The following is a 19088-nucleotide window of genomic DNA, read 5'->3' as shown; positions in this document are numbered from 1 at the left end:
GCCAACCAAATACTACCTAAAATCATGGTTCGCAAAAACCTTAATTTTGGACCACCTAAAATCATGGTTCGCTAAAACTTTAATTTTGGACCAAGCAGGCTCTAACTCTCCCCCGCGGGTGCCCGTCGGAACTCGAAATGTAAGCCATCCAGTGAAAAAAGCCCCCCAGGCGCGGCCCATTGACCTGTAACCCTAGTATATGTAACAAAAGGCCACCAAGCGCGGCCCTCTTCCCCTCCCGTGCCGCAGCCGCACGCCCGGATCCCGCTCCCGCACAGGCGCCGCCGCTTCCTCCCGCACCCCGCTCCCGCACAGGCGCCGCCGCTTCCTCCCGCACCCCGCTCACTCCTGCCTCTTCGCCGGCGATGAGCGCCCACCAGGTATTCCCACCCCCTTTTCTCTTTCCTGTCTTCTGTGCGAAACCGAGTTTTCGATTTTTTTAAAAAAAATTGAGTTCTCAAACTGTAACCTACTATTTGGCTATTTGATGCCTACTAACTTCTATCTTTTTGCAAAAATTATTGGGTGTATATGTGTACACCCATGTCCCTTTACTAGATCCGCCCCTGCTCCGACCTCGACGTCCCCTCTGATTCCGACGCCGAGGAGCTCTCTGCGTTGGACGCTGAGGCTGACGAGCTCTCGGGCTCGGACGCCGATGCCGACGGAGGCTCGAGCAGCGGCGACGACGTGGAGGAGGAGGAAGGTGATGAAAGCGATGATGACCCCCTCGCGGACGACTTCCTAGCTGGTAGCGACGAAGGAAGCGGTAATTAGCTCTGATCACTAGGCTACTAGATATGTATTGACTTGAATTGGCTCAATGGCTCCAGCAGTTTCAGTTTTCCCTAAGCCATTATTTCGTACTAGAATTCATTCATTTGAGCTGGCATCTACATACGATTTTGTTTTTTTATACAAGTGTATCTAGTGCTGGAATTTGCACCTTGCTTATCTCTGCTGATTGCAATGTGCTGGGTTTGCAGAGGGTGGTGACTCTGGACTGGAGTCAGATGAGTCTGATGACCTCGAGGCAAAGTCACGAGCAATTGATGAGCAGAAACTCAAGGCGGAAGAAGATGCAGAGGAGGAACTTCAAATCAACATAAGATCAGAATCTGATGAGTTCAGATTACCCACGGCGGAGGTTGCTTGTGTTCCTTTGGTTCCTATTCTCTCTCTGTTCAGTGTTAGTTGCCTTGATGACTTATTCCATTGCATAACTTGCTGCAGGAGCTGGAGGAAGAGGCACACAGACCACCTAACCTACCAAATCTCAAAAGGAGGATATCAGAAAGTATGTTCATCTAATAATACCGTTCCTGTTTACCGTATTTCATGGCTTTCTACCATTTATTACCACCCTCCCCCTACCGGATTTGTAAAATCCAGGTTATATTGTGCTATTGTATTATGAGCATTGAGCAAATATTTTGCATTCCTCATGGAAAGCAATCTGTTTACCTTTCTGACTGCTTTTATATATACTGATACTGATTTTCTTATGTAGTTGTTCGAGTGCTCTCAAACTTCAGCAAGCTGAGGCAGAAAGATGTTCCGCGAAAAGATTATATCAATCAACTGAAAACTGACATCATGTCATACTATGGATATAATGATTTTCTCGTTGAAGCATTAATTGAGGTCAGCTGTTCATTTTATGCATCAACTGTTGATATAGTTGTCACTTCATTTTATATAGCTGAGGCAGAAAGATGTTCCGACTGCTTGAGGCAATTTCTGTGTTTGACATGCTTGCTCAGAAATTTAGCACGGTTTAGCCTGTTCTAGTAGTAGATAACATACTTCTGTAACTGCGCAGATGTTCCCAGCTGTTGAGCTTATTGAGTTACTGGAAGCCTTTGAGAAAAGACCACCTGAGTGCTTGCGGACAAATACACTAAAGGTATACTGCCTGTGGTCAATCTGAAAGTGTATGAGTGGTACCAGTACCACACAGTTATTTGGTTTACTGTTTATTGTCAATTTGCTTCATATCTGTTTAGACTCTGCTCTTCTCAATAACTTTATTACCTTGTTTGTTTGGTTATGTTGGCAGCTTACCATAACTTGCTTGGATCCAAAGGCTTTGTTGTTATTGCATTTAAGTTATTTGTGAATTTTGCACTTTGCAGACCCGGAGGAGGGATCTTGCCGCTGCTCTTATACCAAGAGGATTTAATTTGGACCCAATAGGCAAATGGTCAAAGGTATGCTTCAATTATTGTTTCCCATACATGGTAAACCACAGCAAACTTACCCCCCCCTCTCCCTGTTGAAAATGGCAGGTAGGATTAGTTGTCTATGACTCCACGATTTCAGCTGGTGCTACTACTGAATATATGGCTGGACATTACATGGTATCCTCTCTCTACCTTTTCATTATGTTGAAACATTTTGTTTTCTGTCCATTATTTTGACTAATAATATGGTCTTACAGAAACAAGGTGCAAGTTCTTTCTTACCAGTGATGGCACTTGCTCCACAGGAGAAGGAGCGAATTGTTGATATGGCGTAAGTTGTTTTCTTTTTTTTGGGCAAGAGTTAATTTCTATTATGACATCAAAATTACCAATGTAACTGTAGGCCTTCTCATGCTACAATATTAAGTATTATTTACTTGTTTCAGAATTTTGATGTTAATCTTCAAATGATTTATTCATTAGGGCTATGCTGTCATATACAATGACCAATATTATAACTGATTATTTTCTTGTTTACAGTGCTGCTCCAGGCGGTAAGACTACGTACATTGGCGCTCTTATGAAGAATACCGGTTAGTTCATTGAACTTGACTTGAGTACTGTGATCCCTCTAATAGAGTAATTTGTCTATTTGTTTTTTGTTGTCTACCATCATTAAATTAAATAAAGGTGTTGCTTTCTTCATATGCCATATACAGGAATCATCTATGCAAATGAGTTCAATGAGAAAAGGTTGCATGGACTTTTGGGAAACATCCATCGCATGGGCGTGACAAATACCATAGTTTGTAACTATGATGGTAAAGAGGTAAGAAGATAACATGCCTACTATCCTTTGGTGCTTAAAGCCTTCCTATTGGAGTATTGGTATTGATCGTGCCAAAATAGTGCAGTCTGATAACTTGGTGTCATTGTTTGTGGGACTTTGTCAAGTGTGCTGTAACCAAGATAGGCAGACCTTGTACTAAGGTTATATGTTGTTAATCACTTCTGTTTATACGGGGAAGCATAACTTACAAGTCACAATTTCATCAGTTCTGTAGCATCTCATTTAAGCTTGGGCACATCATGTTCCCAGTAGAAATGTTCCATGACACATCGTTGTTATTTCAGCTACCCAAAGTTCTCGGGATGAATTCGGTTGACAGAGTATTGCTGGATGCTCCCTGCACAGGAACTGGGGTTCGTATAATCAAATTTATCTAAGCTGCTTGACTATTATGTTTCTCTTGGTATTGCTTGAACATAGGACTTTTTTTTTTGCAGACCATTTGGAAGGATCTACAAATCAAAACATCAAAGGACATTGAAGACATCAGAAACTGTGCCTTTGTCCAAAAGGTTCATTTCTTTTACTCAATGAAATCTTGTTTGAAGTGATACTGCTTGCAATTTCACAAAATTGAGTTTATGTCATGTATATCATTTGGTACCATATTCTCCATCTTCTGAGTTCTAACTTAACCTGATGCCACGACACGACTCAAGCACAAGGCACTCACTTTCCAATTCACCCACCAGTCTTCTCTCTCGCCTGCGATGACTCGATCCACTTTATCGTGATTCGATGCTATCGTTCTCGCTCTGTGCTTTGTCTCCTCTCTAGTCCTTGTTCTCTAAACAGAGCCAAATAACCCTGTTGTCTAGCGAGTAGCACCCACTAGCCACTGACCACCGCCCAGCAGCATAAACTAGCGCGTGTTATTCCTCCTTTCTAAATGGCCTAGGAGGTGGTGAGTCTTATGGTGTTACATCACTACTCACTTTGTTAATTGGTGTGAATTTTTTCTCGTTGACTGGATTGTATATCTTTGCAAAATGAAGGAGGAAGAAATCGATTGATTTGAAGTCCACATGGGAAAGAGCTGCGTAAATTACTGAGATTTGTTTAGTTTGAACAATTTGTCCGTTAATTTATATATGGTTAAATGTACTTTCTCATATATTGGGTTAAAAAGAAGACTTAAATGGAATACCCAACTCCCAAATCTTCTGGCTCGGCCACTGACACAGTTATAGGGTTGGAAGGGAAATTTGGGGTTTGTATGCGGCGGGGCATGTTGGTATAATTTTTTTCTTTCTTTTTCTTTAACCCGCATAAAATCTGTCCACCCGCACAGGCGTATCAAAGGGGCGAATAGCAGAGCAGACTCCATTTAAAAAAGATGGGCAAACAAGCAACCTAAAAAAAAGAGGACAAATCAGTAGTTAAAATTCAAATCAGGGGTAACAAGATTACCAGAAACTACGTATTAGAAATGAGGGCAATTGCCCATCTATTTAAACCTTGACCTAGTAAGTACATATTAAAAAAAGGAACGATAATCCTCTCCTACTTGGTGCCAAATCCATATCGCTGCTTGCATATAATATGGTTTGGGCATTAATTTTTTGTGATTATCACATTAGAGAGATAATAGAAACTGGTGTTGTCAGAATCAATAAGATCGTCCCTGCTTATTACTGTACTATTTAGTAATAAATTGACTTGTTTTGCAGCAATTGCTGCTAGCTGCTATTGATTTGGTTGATGCCAACTCCAAAACCGGTGGCTACATTGTTTACTCAACTTGTTCGATAATGATCCCAGAGGTATGTAAAGTTTTCCTGTTTGGTCAAAGCTGATTCCACCTGCGTTTCTGAATAACCCTTCTCTTGCAGAACGAAGCAGTAATTGACTATGCACTTAAAAAGAGAAACGTAAAGCTTGTGCCTTGCGGGTTGGATTTTGGGCGTCCAGGGTATGGCAATCTTACTTTTCACGAGCCAAAGAATATTTGGTTGTTTTCTTATGTTTCTTCTGTATATATTTCAGATTCATCCGGTACCGGGAGCATCGGTTTCATACTTCTTTAGAAAAAACAAGAAGATTTTATCCTCATGTCAATAACATGGATGGATTTTTTGTAGCTAAGGTACTTTCCATTTGACTGTTTTCCAGTTCAAGGCGTAATAATTTTTGAAGGACAAATCATAGTATTTTTTACGCATAAAGTTGCATGTTGACCCCTTGAAGGTTTTGTTGTATTCGTGTTGGCAAATAATTCGACTGGGAACTTGCATGTTGGATTGGTTATACTGCATTGAATATCAAGTCTCTTACATGGACTCTAATTGTAACTTTTGGTCCAAAATAATTGACATCCTAGAAATGAATGCATGCAGTCAGTTTTTAAAGTTTGACTGCTAGTGTACAGGAAGTATTTTTTTTTTACATGAAGATTAGTATTGAGCATCACAAAATATATAATTTGATAACATTGTAATTTCATGAATGTTGTTAATATATAATTTTTGAAGAGTAATTTGAAAATTTTACATAGGTGAGACCCTAACAAAAAAACACATAGGACAGAAGGCAGTATTTTAGAGTATCTATTGACATGACATGCTTTTTATGCTATTTCATTCAGCTGAAAAAGTTAAGCAATACAATCCTGGTGACGTCTGAGCCGTCTAAAGCATCCGAAGGAGCAGCTGAAAAGGTTGATGGCGAAGACGAGAAAGCTATTTCTAATGAACAAGAGACAGCTGTTCCTGGTAAAGATGAGAAAACTGTTGAGATGAAAAATCATAAAAAGACTAAGGTGACCAATAAAAGAACAAGTGTCACCAAAGAGACTGGAGGCCATAAACGTGAATCTAATAGGCCAGGAAAGCATCTCAAGAAAAATAAGGATAACGATACAAATGAAATTGATGGCCCTGAAAGCACTGAAACAAATGGAGACGGGAAAGAAGAGCATCATGAACAAACCAAGCAAACGAACCACAAAAGGAAGTTTGCTTCTGATAGATCCAAAAAATCTGGCCCTGAGAGCTTCTCGGGTGTCAAAGAGAAGAAACAGGTCGGTGACAAGAAGCCGAAAAGGAAATGGCAATTCAAGCTGAGGCGAGACTGGTAAGAATTATTTGACATTTTCACTTCCTATCGGTATTTGTCTCATCTCATTGTTTTCTCATATGAGTTGGTATTTTTCTAACAGGGAAGCTGAAAAGAAAGGTGCCAAGAGGAGAAAGGTATGAAGGAGTAGTATTCAGATGTCCACAAATCCCAATGAAATTTGATGCGCTATAAAGGCAACAGACAATTTTGAGCAAGCATGAGTTTGCAGCCAGGGAAATTTTGATGTACGAAATAGCGATTGTAATTTGTTATTTTTTATTTGATGTACGTGTAGGCATCTCAAGTTTTATCTTTAACGAGTGACATATCTGGCAGGGAAACTGAAGCAAGTTATCTTGATGAATGCTATGTGAATCCTGCTGCTTGAATATGTCACACACAAAGCGGAAAATTTGGTTTCCTAGTGCTCATCTTCCCAAAAAAAAAATTATGCTGCTATTTGTGTTCTAAAAAAAATTCATATTTGAGAGCTGCTAGCTGGCAGAACCTGACTTCTAATTACTGTGAATTGTGAATAGTTTTATGTGCCTCGTATCTGGAGCTCTAGATCATCAAAGCGCAGTGGCTACTGGCTACGAAGTTTACGTTTAGTTTGGAGACGAGGCGAGATCAAACATTGTCGTCCTGGTTTTTTTGGTTCTATTTTTTTTGTGAATAATAGGATTTTTTTAGTTGATCGATGTTTTTTTTTATTGCGTTGATCGATGTTTTGTGTTTAATGGAGGTGGGGGAGAATATATGGCTGTTGTGTTTGATAGGAGGGATGGAGGTGGAGACAACATATGGGTGTTTTTAGACCCTGTTTGACATAGCTTAGTTTTACTAGTGAAGCTGTTTTTTTTTGGAAAATAGCTTTATGAGTAACTTTGTAGGTGAAACTGAGCTGTTTTGGAAAAATTGTTTGGCAAAATAGCTTCACCAACAATTTCATGCGTGATTGAGAGAGGGAAATGAGGGAGAGCCAGCTTCATCCCAACTAAACTCTTTGTGAGAGGAGGAAGAACGAAGCTGTTTCGAAAAAAGTGTTTGGCAAAAAACAATTGAGGGAAACGAGGGAGAGAGCTGTGAAAAGCTAATTTTTTCAGCTTCATCCCAACTTATCTCTTTATGACAGGAGGAAAAAAACAACTTCACCCATAAAGTTGTTTCGAAAAAAGATGTTTGACAAAAAACAACTCACAATAGCTCATAAGGATGTTGATGAAGCTATAACAAATATGGCCTTAATAGTTAATATTGTTAGCGTGGGCCTACGTCAGCCTGTTTCCTTTGATGATCGAATCTTTTTCAGACTTTCTACGTACCAAAAATAATACAGTCTTCTTAAGGCGTCAAACAATTTTAAGTCAGATCAAAACTATGTAAAAATAATTTTAAGTTGACTAAAACTATATAAAAATTTACAAACTCTCCCTATTTCCTAAAATTTGTTAAAAGGGAAAACATAATCTGAGGAGAAACTCCTTAATTGGATATAATACATGGATACTTGCGTTGTTTGAGTGTTCACTTAAGCTGTTTTAAAATTTTTAAAATTCGCTATATTACAGAACGGATGGAGTAAATACCATTTGATTTATTATGGGATATATTTTTATAGTAAATCTATTTTTAGAATGCACTGTATTTAAGGACGGAGGAAGTAAGTACCATTTGATTTATTATGGGATATATATTTTTATAGTAAATCCAATATGAGATAAATGTTGATATTTTAAAAAAGGGTCAAATTTAAAAAGTTTGACTTTTATGAAACAAAATAAAAATATTCTTTTTGGACGGAGGGAGTACATGGCAACACATGCTGCCATCATTGCCCGGGGCAGGCAAGCTCCCTCAACTTTGGTCGGCACAGCCGTCCCTACTGCTCATGCTCTAGTCTTCTCGTGGCTTTTCCCGACGGTGTTATTGCACTTGCACGTCCTAAGATTGTCTCCAACAAAGAACTCATATGAGCACCCAAACCCAAAATGGGTAGCAAGAGACCCAAAATCAACCTCCAACAGAGTACCTATACATGAGACCTATTTTGGGTTGTCTGAGACTGTGAGAGGCACAACCCAAATATGGACATCCTCTCTGCTGAAAACCCATTTGCAGAAAGGATTTTCTTTTGGATCTTATTGTTGGAGAAGATGCCGAATATGTATTGAACCTTTTGCCTGTAGCGCCATCCATAGGATGAATGTGTCTTGTATTTTAGACGTTGTTGTTGGAGATAGCCTAAGGACATTCCCAAACTTTGGTGGTTTCTATGGCCATCAATTAGTGATTAACTAACAAAAATATTGATGTGGCATCGTAGTTAATGAAGAGAGAACGAAATGGTTTTTATATAGAAAACTATGTCTATACGAGAACCAATATACAAAGAAATGTGATTGGCAGATGATATGAGAGAGATTGGGAATGTGGTTTCTATATGTAGTGTCTATTTGAGTTCGTAAGTATAGAAACCATGTTATAGTTTCTAGGTTGAGACTGCCATAAGACGGTAAGAGTTGTCTTGTCTTCCTTTTATAGAATCAGATTTGAGATCGTTTTTTTCTCTTTAATAAAATCCAATTTTTATCGATATTGGTTTAACGTAGACCGTTATAAGTTCATAAAATTCAAAGTTGCATATTCTTTTCGCTTTTTGATTAATCTCGTAATTTCTAAAGTTTGTCGATAAACGTGGGTCTCCTTTTAACATTGTTGCATATATATAACTACAAGGATAGTGTTGGGTTTATAAACTCGGGGTCCCTCGGGGACCGGCTTCTGCGCCAAGGCTCGACCTAAGAGTCTAAAAACAACAGGGCAAAGGGACGGTCCAGCAACCAACCGGAAGGCCAGGCCCAAGAAGAGCAACGCCCGCTCGTCAGCTACTTCGGCCCACCTATCCGATCGGAGCGCTCGATTCGGGCTTCAGCCGCCTCCGGACGGCCTCTCTGATCGGAAGGCCTGCCCCGAGCCCTACTTCCGACTCCGACCCCGCGTCCCTCCGACCGGGGCTCGTAGGAACCCTGCTCACCTCTCTTCTCTGACCGGCGCACTCAGAGCTGACTGGAGCCATCCGACCGGGGATGCACATTCGGTAGGAACCAGAAGGCGTGCAGAGAAAGGCAAGACAAGGCTCACAAGTCAAAACCACTATACCAGGGACCATACCCTGCACGAAACAGTACTCTGCAGCCACTCTAACACAAACAATATTGTAGACGCCGACATCTCCCTCTACAGTATTGTAGGGGCCGCTAAAACTCCCATACGATAAGGCCCCCGCGTGTCTCTGGACATCGATAGCGGTATGGGCACCAGGATTTACCGTACCGGGTGAACATAGCGAGACTCCTCACAGGACTCTAGGCATCAAATAGTATTTACAGGTACCGACGTCCACCATCCCTGAAAAAGGCAGCACGACCTCCCGTGTGCATCTGACATTCTACAGTGACAGCAATAGTATTGTAGGCGTCTACCACTATCTTGTACCCGTCGGTGTGGACAACAAGGCTCGATAGGCGTGGGCAACAAGGCTTGGCAGCATACGTACCCTCACTCTCTCATTTGTAAAGCCATCCCCTTCATCTATAAAAAGGGTGCGCTTCCTCCAACAAAAAAGACAGATCGATCGATCCAAGCTCAGTTCCTTTATATTCATTAGTCCAATAGCTTGAACACTTAGCTCATAGCGAAGTTCCTGTCACTCTCGGCCCTTCCGGTCGGAGCCGACCGGACCTCTTGTACACCCCATCTTTCTCCCTCTCGTTTGTAACCCCACTACAAACTTCGGGCACCTGGGCTCAAGAATAAAGTCACCGACCGACCCTGACTGGACGTAGGGCACGTTGCCTGAACCAGTATAAATCCTGTGCCATTGGGTGCTAGGCCATCTCCGATCACAACGTACAGCAAAACTATAAATATTCACTAGTTGGTCACTTTCTGCACCGACAAATAGTATGCCCGTTGCTGCGAGAAGTTCTTAGAAACAAAATTTGTTGCATGTAGAACTATAGGTTATTGTATCGGTTCTTACCAAAAATGACCAAGGTGATGAAAGAATCCAATTAAAAAACTAAGCACATGTTTGGATGAAAAGACGAATGGGGTATCTATTTTGTTGGTGTTTGGTAGTTGGAACTCCCCAAACAAATATTCTTCTCAAATGCAGGGCATCCTCATCCCCCGAAACCAAAGATGGTGTTGTCCCTCTTGCACGACGTGAGGCACCGTCTTATTCGCGCAGCATGGTCAGGCGACTTTGCAGGGCGGTGGCGTCGTCGAGAATCTTTGTGGATGGAAAGCTAGTGGAATTTATGATTATATAAGAAATATATTCCCTCCATCCACAAAACAACGTAATTATAGCACAGTGCCATGTTAAAATATCTTAAGTTTGACTAACTATAAATAAAGAATATCAACATTTGTAATATCACAAAATCATCATTAGATTTGTCGCATTATATATTTTCATACTATACTGATTTGATATCATAGATGTTGGATATAATATGGGCTTGGCCCATATAATATTTAATAATTAAATAAAACTCTATGGTGCGTAACATTAAGTGTTGTATGGTTTAATACCATACGAGATTTTGACTGAACGCTGACTTAGCTTATATGGTTGGAAATTATTCATCTAAATTGAGAAGCTGAGAAAAGGATAAAGGCGTGCCACACACGCGCGCGCGCCACCGCCGCCGCCGGCCGGGCCAGGCCGTGGGCGTGGGCCGAGGCCAAGGCGAGGCAGGCGTGGCCAGTCTTTTGCTACTTAAATCCACATTATCACGGAAGTTTCGCTCCTTGATGGTGGAGGCGAACTGACTGCATCAGTTACCGTCCCTTTCGCTTCCGCTTCTCATCTCCTAGGATTCTCCGCTGCCTTCATCTTCTCTTCCCCGTCAACAGTCATATATCCTGTCTTCCGTCAGTACAAACCCCATCTTCTGTAACCACTCCCGAGAGAACCAAAGATCTGCAGCCTTCTAACTTCCTCGTCTCGTACCTCTACGCGCACGGAGTCGCGGGAGAGCAGGTGCCTCTGGAACCCTCGTCCGCCTGAGAATTCTGCACGGGGTGAGCTACGATTAGGTTTTTGGGGAGCGATCAACGACTGCTCGTTCATCTTCTTCCTAGAGATCGCTCTTGGATCCGTCCTCTCTGTGGAACGTCAAGGCGTCTTCTTCCTGGTGATCCGTACATGGGATTGCACTGTGAACATCTTCCTGCATCGACTGTGGTCCGTGACTTCGAGTAACGCATTATGTCTAGTGCGAATGGAGCCTCTGATGCCCTCGGCATGTGAAGGGTCGAGATGGCGGACTAGAGGGGGGGTGAATAGTCTTTTCTAAAATTAATCGCGTCGGCTAACCGATACAAATGCGGAATTAAAACTATAGGTCTAGCCAAGACTATACCCCCACTATATATGTTCACTAGCACCTTGCAAAGATAACAATTATGCAACAAAGGTGCCGGGCTAGTTAGAGCTCTCCTAACCAATTCTAGAAGCAAGGTCACACAAACCTATGCCACTAGTACTTTAAGCTACAAGGGAGCTCCTACACATGCTAGTAAGCAAAAGCACAAAGCTAACTAAGCTCACTAGCAATGCTCAATAACAAGGCAACCAATGCCTAATTAGAGAGCGCAAAGACTTAGCTACATAAACTAAGTAATGTGACTAACAAGGTTACACAAACCAAATTAGCCACGCAAGGGAGCTACTTCTATGCTACACAAGCATGAAGGTAATTAGCAAGCTACACAAGCTAACTAATTACAAAAGCAACAACACAAGCTTAATGTATATGAAAGTAAACGCAAGCTTGTGTAACGGAGATGCAAACCAACGGGAAGAACAAGGTTGACACGATGATTTTTCTCCCGAGGTTCACGTGTTTGCCAACACGCTAGTCCCCGTTGTGTCGACCGCTCACTTGGTGGTTCGGCGGCTAATTGGCATCACCCGCCAAGCCCGCACGTCGGGCGCCGCAAGAACCTACCCCTTGAGTGAGGGTAGCTCAATGACACGCTTTACTAATGTTGCTCTTCGCGACTCCCGCGGGGCGAGCACAAGTGCCCCTCACAAGCACTTCTCCGGAGCGCCGCACAAGCTTCTTGCGCGCTTCGACGGAGACCACCACCAAGCCGTCTAGGAGGTGGCAACCTCCAAGAGTAACAAGCACCACCGGCTTGCAACACGATCACCTAGTGCCACTCGATGCAACCTCACGATGCAATCGCACTAGAATCGCTCTCTCACACTATCGGATGAACACTATCATGTATGTGTGAGATGGAGGGCTCCCAAGCACTACTACACAAGCCACCAAGGCTCTAGTGTGCTCAGCTCCCGGCCCAAGGCCGGCCATGGCCTCTATTTATAACCCCATGGGCAAATAGAGCCGTTACCCCTTCACTGGGCAAAACTCGGGCCGACCGGACGCTCCGGTCCGATCGACCGGACGCTGGACCTCAGCGTCCGGTCACGCGATACTCGCCACGTGTCCCCTGCGTTCAACGGTCATCTTCCGATTCCAACGGTCATCTACCGACCGGACGCAGCACTTCAACTGACCGGACGCTGGACCCTCAGCGTCCGGTCGTTTCCAGTAAGCTCCCGAGCATGACCGGACGCGTCCGGTCAACTCGACCGGACACAGCCCAGCGTCCGGTGCTTAACCCTAAGCACTGTGCCGACCGACAGCCTGACCGGACGCACCACCTCAGCGTCCGGTCGTTTCGGACTCAGCGTCCGGTCACTGTTAAACAGTGAGACCGAATTCCTTTCTTCTCTATCTTCTTCACCCTTGGTCCAATGTGCTAACCACCAAGAGTTTGCATCCGGCATAATAGAAAATAGGCATTCCATTTTCTCGAAAGCGCCGAATCCCGCCTCGCAAGCTCGGCGGGAGGGAGAGAGGGACCCAAAACCCATCTCACCCCTGCAAACACCACCTCCTTTGTAAATGTGCCAACACCACCAAGTGTACACCATCATGTGTATGTGTGTTAGCATTTTCACAATCATTTCCCAAAGGATGTTAGCCACTCAACTTGCCACGCCACTCGATCCTAGCGACAATGCAAAGTTAGATCACTAGAGTGGCACTAGATGACCGATATGCAAACAAGTTTGCTCCTCTTGATAGTACGGCCATCTATCCTAAACCCGGTCATAAACTTCTCTACACACCTATGACCGGTGAAATGAAATGCCCTAGGTTATACCTTTGCCTTGCGCATTCCATTCCATCTCCTTCAATGTTGATGCAACACATGCACCAACACGATCAACAATGATATGATCCACTTCATATCATCACATGATCATATTGGTTCATCGATCTTGACTCTACTTGCTCTTCACCGTTGCTATCGTCCATCGACGCCAAGTCTTGCTCAAGCTTCACCGCCACGCGGTCCATCACTCCAAAGCCTTTGACTTGCCCTTCACGCTTGCAACCGGTCCATCAAGCCAAGTCTTGTCTTGATCTTCTCCACCTTGATCACATGACTCAATGTCATGTCTCATATGCATTTAAGCTCCTTCATCATCACATGTGTGAGCTTTGCAACATTTCCAAGCCATTTTCACCTTCATGGCATATGTTGCTCACACACATGTACCTGTGGACTAATCACCTGTGTATCTCACATAAACACAATTAGTCCACCTAAGTTGTCACTCAATTGCCAAAACCAACAAGGACCTTTCAGCATGGGACCCTTCGTTGGGTACACTCTAATCTCCGTGATTACTGTATTCTGTATTCTTACTGTATCAATCAATATGTCATCTATGCATACTGTAGCGTTCATAAGAAATATACACATGCACATATATGCTGTCACAAACCTGCTGATGTTATATTTCTAGATTAAACTGATAATGAAAATGCCTAAAATTCTAACAATCCAAAAACCTAATAATAGGCAATTTTCTATCAGTGGATTTGCTGCCGCTTTGAAGCCGAATAATTTTATGATATGACATGCAAAGATGGTATTGTGGTTGACTGTGATGAAGTGCTATCACGCCGCACAGGGGAAGCCTGAACAGTTTACTCCTAAGAAGGAGCGAAAGTTCTTGGCTGCCGATAACCTATTTCGAGGCGTCGTGATTAATGCACTTCATCCCAAGTATGAGAAAAACTACATATCTTGCATATCAGGCAAAGAATTATGGGATGCTCTTGAGGCAAAGTTTGGGGTTTCTGATGCTGGTAGTGAGCTGTACCTTATGGAGCAACTGTATGACTACAAAATGGTTGAAAACCGTTCTGTGGTCGAACAGGCTCATGAGATACAGGCGCTGGCAAAGGAACTAGAACATTTCCCATGTTTGTAGCCCGATAAGTTTGTGGCCGGCGGTATAATCGCTAAGTTACCACCTTCTTGGAGAGATTTTGCTACTTCTCTAAAATACAAGAGTTTAGCGTGGCTGAGCTTATTGGATCTCTTGATGTTGAGGAGAGGGCGAGAGCAAATGACAACCGTAGAAAAGGAGTTGAGTCTTCCGCTACCAATATGGTGCATAAGAAAAACTCATTTGTATGTCGTAATAAAAAGATGAAGAACATGCAAGAGAACAACAATGCAAAGCCTAAGCAGACCGCACAGTTTAAGAAGAAAAACAACAAGAAAGGTGGATGATGCTTTGTTTGCGGGAGTGATGAGCATTGAGCAAGTGCGTGCCCAGACCACAAATACAAGCAAGAAAAGAAATCAGCAAACGTGGTCATTAGCTAGACTGGAGGAGGAACATCTGGGTATGGTAATTCTTTACCCTTTGTTCTTTCAATTTGTCTTTCACCTGAGTGGTGGATGGACAATTGTGCTAATATTCATGTGTGTGCTGATGTTTCTTTGTTTATTTTCTATCAGGCTGGCAGGAGTGGAGCCTTGCTGATGGGAAACGGTTCGCATGTGCGTGTTCTTGGTGCTGGTACGGTCATTTTGAAGTTTACTTCAGGAAAGACAGTGCTATTAAAGAACGTGCAGCATGCCCCCTCTATCAAGAAGAATCTTGTTAGCGCTTCTCAGATATGTCGCGATGGCTTTAAAATTGTGCTTGAGTCCAATAAATGTGTTGTGTCGAGACATGTAACTTTTGTTGGAAAATATTATGATTGCGGAGGCTTGTTCCGCTTATCTTTGCTTGATGATGTGTGTAATAAAGTGGTGAACAATGTTAATATTTCGGATGAGTCGAATATATGGCATTCACGACTTTGTCACATTAATTTTGGCTGTCTCATGCGGCTTGCAAATCTGAATTTAATCCCGAAATTTAACTTAGTCAAAGATTCTAAGTGCTAGGTGTGTGTGCAATCGAAACAACCGTATAAGCCTCACAAGGCTGCTGAGGCGAGGAACTTGGCACCATTAGAACTCGTTCATTCTGATTTATGCGAAATGAATGGCGAATTGACTAAAGGCGGTAGACGATACTTCATGACATTTATAGATGATTGCACTAGATTTTACTACGTGTATTTATTAAAAACTAAAGATGAAGCGTCGCATTATTTTAAAGTCTATAAAGCTGAGGTAGAAAATCAACTTGAGAAGAAAATCAAGCGTTTGCGGTCCGATCGTGGGGGAGAATACTTCTCAAATGAATTTTCTAAGTTTTACGCGGTGTATGGAATTATTCATGAGAGGACGCCACCATACTCACCACAGTCCAATGGAATTGCAGATAGAAAAGAACCGTACTCTAACTAATTTGGTTAATGCCATGTTGAAGGCTGTGGGACTATCTAAGGAATGGTGGGGTGAGGCTATTTTGACAGCATGTCATGTCCTGAATAGTGTGCCCACAAAGAACAAAGAAATTACACCATTCGAGAAATGAGAGAAGAAGAGATTAAATCTCTCTTACCTGTGAACTTGGGGTTGTTTGGCAAAGGTAATATGCCAATAAACAAAAAGTGAAAGCTTAGGACCAAAGACTGTTGATGGTATTTTTCTTGGTTATGCTATTCATAGCGTGCGTTATAGATTTTTAATTATAAACTCTAGTGTTTCTAAGATGGCTGTTGATACAATCATAGAATCTAGAGACGCTATATTTTTTGAGAATGAGTTTCCCATGAAAAATACACCTAGCACAACTAGTCATGAATTTATAATTCCCTCATGAGCATGAAAATTTTACTCTGATAGAACAAATTGAGGAATCCTATGTGCAAAATCCTGAGGAGGATGACACTTATAGTCACCTAGGAAAAGCAAGAGATAGAGGACTACAAAGTCTTTTGGTGATAGGCTATATTGTGTACCTTATGGATGACACACCAATGACCATTGAAGAGGCATATTCCTCTTCTGATGCTGACTTATGGAAGGAAGCAGTACGGAGTGAGATGGATTCTGTTATGTCCAATAGAACTTGGGAAATTGTTGATCGTCCCTATGGGTGCAAGCCTATAGGTTGCAAATAGGTGTTCAAAAAAAAGCTTAGGTCGTAATGGTACTATTGAGAGATAGCAAGGCAAGGCTTATGGCCAAGGGTTATACTCAAAACGGAAGGTGATGATTTCTTTGATACTTATTCACCGGTTGCCTGATTGACCACTAATTCGAGTTTTGCTTTCCCTGATAGCCTCCTATGGTCTTATCGTTCATCAAATAGATGTTAAGACAGTTTTCCTAAACAGAGAGTTGGAGGAGGAGATCTATATAGATCAGCCGGATGGGTTTGTGGCAAATGATCAAGAAGGCAAAGTGTGTAAATTATTAAAGTTATTATACGGCCTAAAATAAGCTCCTAAGCAATGGCATGAGAAGTTCGATAGAACTTTAATATCTGTTGGCTTTGTTGTGAATGAAGCTGACAAATGTGTGTACTATCGGTATGGTGTGGGTGAAGGAGTCATTTTATGTTTATATGTTGATGACATACTGATCTTTGAATCCAGTCTCAAAGTGATCGAAGAGGTGAAGGGATTTTAACTAATAATTTTGAGATGAAAGATTTGGGAGAGGCTGATGTTATTCTTAATATCAAGCTTCTAAGAGAAGGTGATGGTGGGGTAACTCTGTTACAAACCCACTATGTGGAAAAGGTGCTGAGTCGCTTTGGGTTCAGTGACTGTGCACCTGCTCCTACACCTTATGACCCTAGTGTGCTATCGAGGAAAAATCGAAGAATAGTAATGGATCAATTGAGATATTCCCAGATCATTGGTTCACTCATGTATCTTGCTAGTGCAACAAGGCCTGACATCTCATTTGCAGTATGCAAGCTGAGACGATTTGTGTCAAACCCGGAAGATGATCACTGGCGTGCTCTTGAGAGAGTAATGCGCTACCTAAAAGGGACCATGAGCTATGGTATTTGTTATACCGGACATCCAAAAGTGCTAGAAGGCTACTGTGACGCCAACTGGATTTCTGATGCTGATGAGCTTTATGCCACAAGTGGATATGTGTTTTCGCTTGGAGGTGGCGTTGTTTCCTGGAAGTCTTATAAATAGACTGTCTTAACGAAGTCTACAATGGAAGCATAACTCACAGCATTAGACACTGCTGGATCTGAGGCTGAGTGGCTTCGTGATCTCCTTATAGATTTATCGGTTGTTGAAAAACCTATACCGGCTATTTCTATGAACTGTGATAACCAGACTATGATTACGAAGGTTAACAGTTCTAAAGATAACATGAAGTCCACAAGGCATATTAAGAGACGATTAAAATCTGTTAGAAAATTGAGAAACTCCGGAGTAATAGCGTTGGACTATGTCCACACGTCTAACAATCTGGCAGATCAATTTACTAAGGGTCTGTCACGCAATGTGATAGAAAGTGCATCGAGAGAGATGGGTTTGAGACCCACTTAAAATTTACTATAGTGGTAACATGTTTTATGTGATCGGAGATCCCGTGAAGTAGGACGGTGAAACAAGCTAGTAGTAAATTGTGAGAAAAGATCCTTAGTAAGACTCATTTATGATGCATATCTTTCCTTTCTGTAAGGCAGGCTGGCTTTTGCCTTAATGTGTTCCAAGTGGCTTATCAAAGCAAAGATGTTGTCCTACAGAACATCTTTTGAGGAACACACCTATATGAGTCAGACTGTTGTTCACAATCTATGAGATTTGGGTGATATCTAAATACTCATGAAAGGCATTGAAGTATGACTTATATGTTTCAAATAGAGAGGATGTCTTTTGCTGCCCAGTATCAGCTAAGGACTTTAGTGACATTCACCTCACAAAACTATCAATTAAGGCTTAGTCCATTGTTCAGTTATGACTGAGTGAAACTATTGTTCTAGATAGATGTTCAACTTAACAGTCTCCATCGAAACACTGATATATAAAAGAAATGCGTTCTAAGACTACTTTGTTACAAACCCTAGAGTTTGATGGGGATTGTTGGATATAATATGGGCTTGCCCATATAATATTTAATAATTAAATAAAACTTATGGTGCGTAACATTAAGTGTTGTATGGTTTAATACCATACGGGATTTTGACTGAACGCTGACTCAGCTTATATGGTTGGAAATTATTATCTAAATTGAGAAGCTGAGAAAAGGATAAAGGTGTGCCACACGCGCGCACGCGCCGCCGCCGGGCCGGGCCATGGGCGTGGGTCGAGGCCGAGGCGGCCGGGCGGGCGTGGCCAGTCTTTTGCCACTTAAATCCATATTATCGCGGGAATTTCGCTCCTTGATGGTGGAGGCGAACTGACTGCATCAGTTATCGTCCCTTCCGCTTTCGCTTTCCGTCTCCTAGGATTCTCCGTTGCCTTCGTCTTCTCTTCCCCGTCGGCAACCATATATCCTGTCTTCCGTCAGTTCAGACCCCATCTTCCGTAACCACTCTCGAGAGAACCACAGATCTGCAACCTTCTGACTTCCTTGTCCTGTACCTCTGCGCGCACGGAGTCGCGGGAGAGCAGGTGCCTCCGGAACCCTCGTCCGCCTGAGAATCCTGCACGGGGTGAGCGGCGATTAGGTTTTTG

The 19088-nt window shown here is 42.4% G+C and overlaps 1 protein-coding gene across 1 annotated transcript; it reads left to right on the top strand.

Moving 5' to 3' along the window:
* Window positions 1–220: 220 nt before the first annotated feature.
* Window positions 221–6481, top strand: LOC136474686 (26S rRNA (cytosine-C(5))-methyltransferase NOP2B-like). The gene is made up of 18 exons (XM_066472251.1): window positions 221–380; window positions 559–769; window positions 987–1147; window positions 1234–1297; window positions 1511–1644; window positions 1823–1906; window positions 2136–2210; window positions 2289–2360; window positions 2441–2514; window positions 2724–2776; window positions 2903–3012; window positions 3318–3386; window positions 3471–3545; window positions 4704–4796; window positions 4866–4945; window positions 5020–5119; window positions 5618–6105; window positions 6191–6481. Exons 1-18 carry the CDS (start codon window positions 366–368, stop codon window positions 6228–6230), a joined length of 1998 nt encoding a protein of 665 aa, XP_066328348.1. The 5' UTR covers window positions 221–365; the 3' UTR covers window positions 6231–6481.
* The last annotated feature ends 12607 nt before the right edge of the window (window positions 6482–19088 follow it).

This window comes from Miscanthus floridulus, chromosome 8, assembly GCF_019320115.1.
Source record: "Miscanthus floridulus cultivar M001 chromosome 8, ASM1932011v1, whole genome shotgun sequence".
Taxonomy (NCBI): Eukaryota; Viridiplantae; Streptophyta; class Magnoliopsida; order Poales; family Poaceae; genus Miscanthus; species Miscanthus floridulus.
This window is presented reverse-complemented; position numbering and strand designations above follow the sequence as displayed.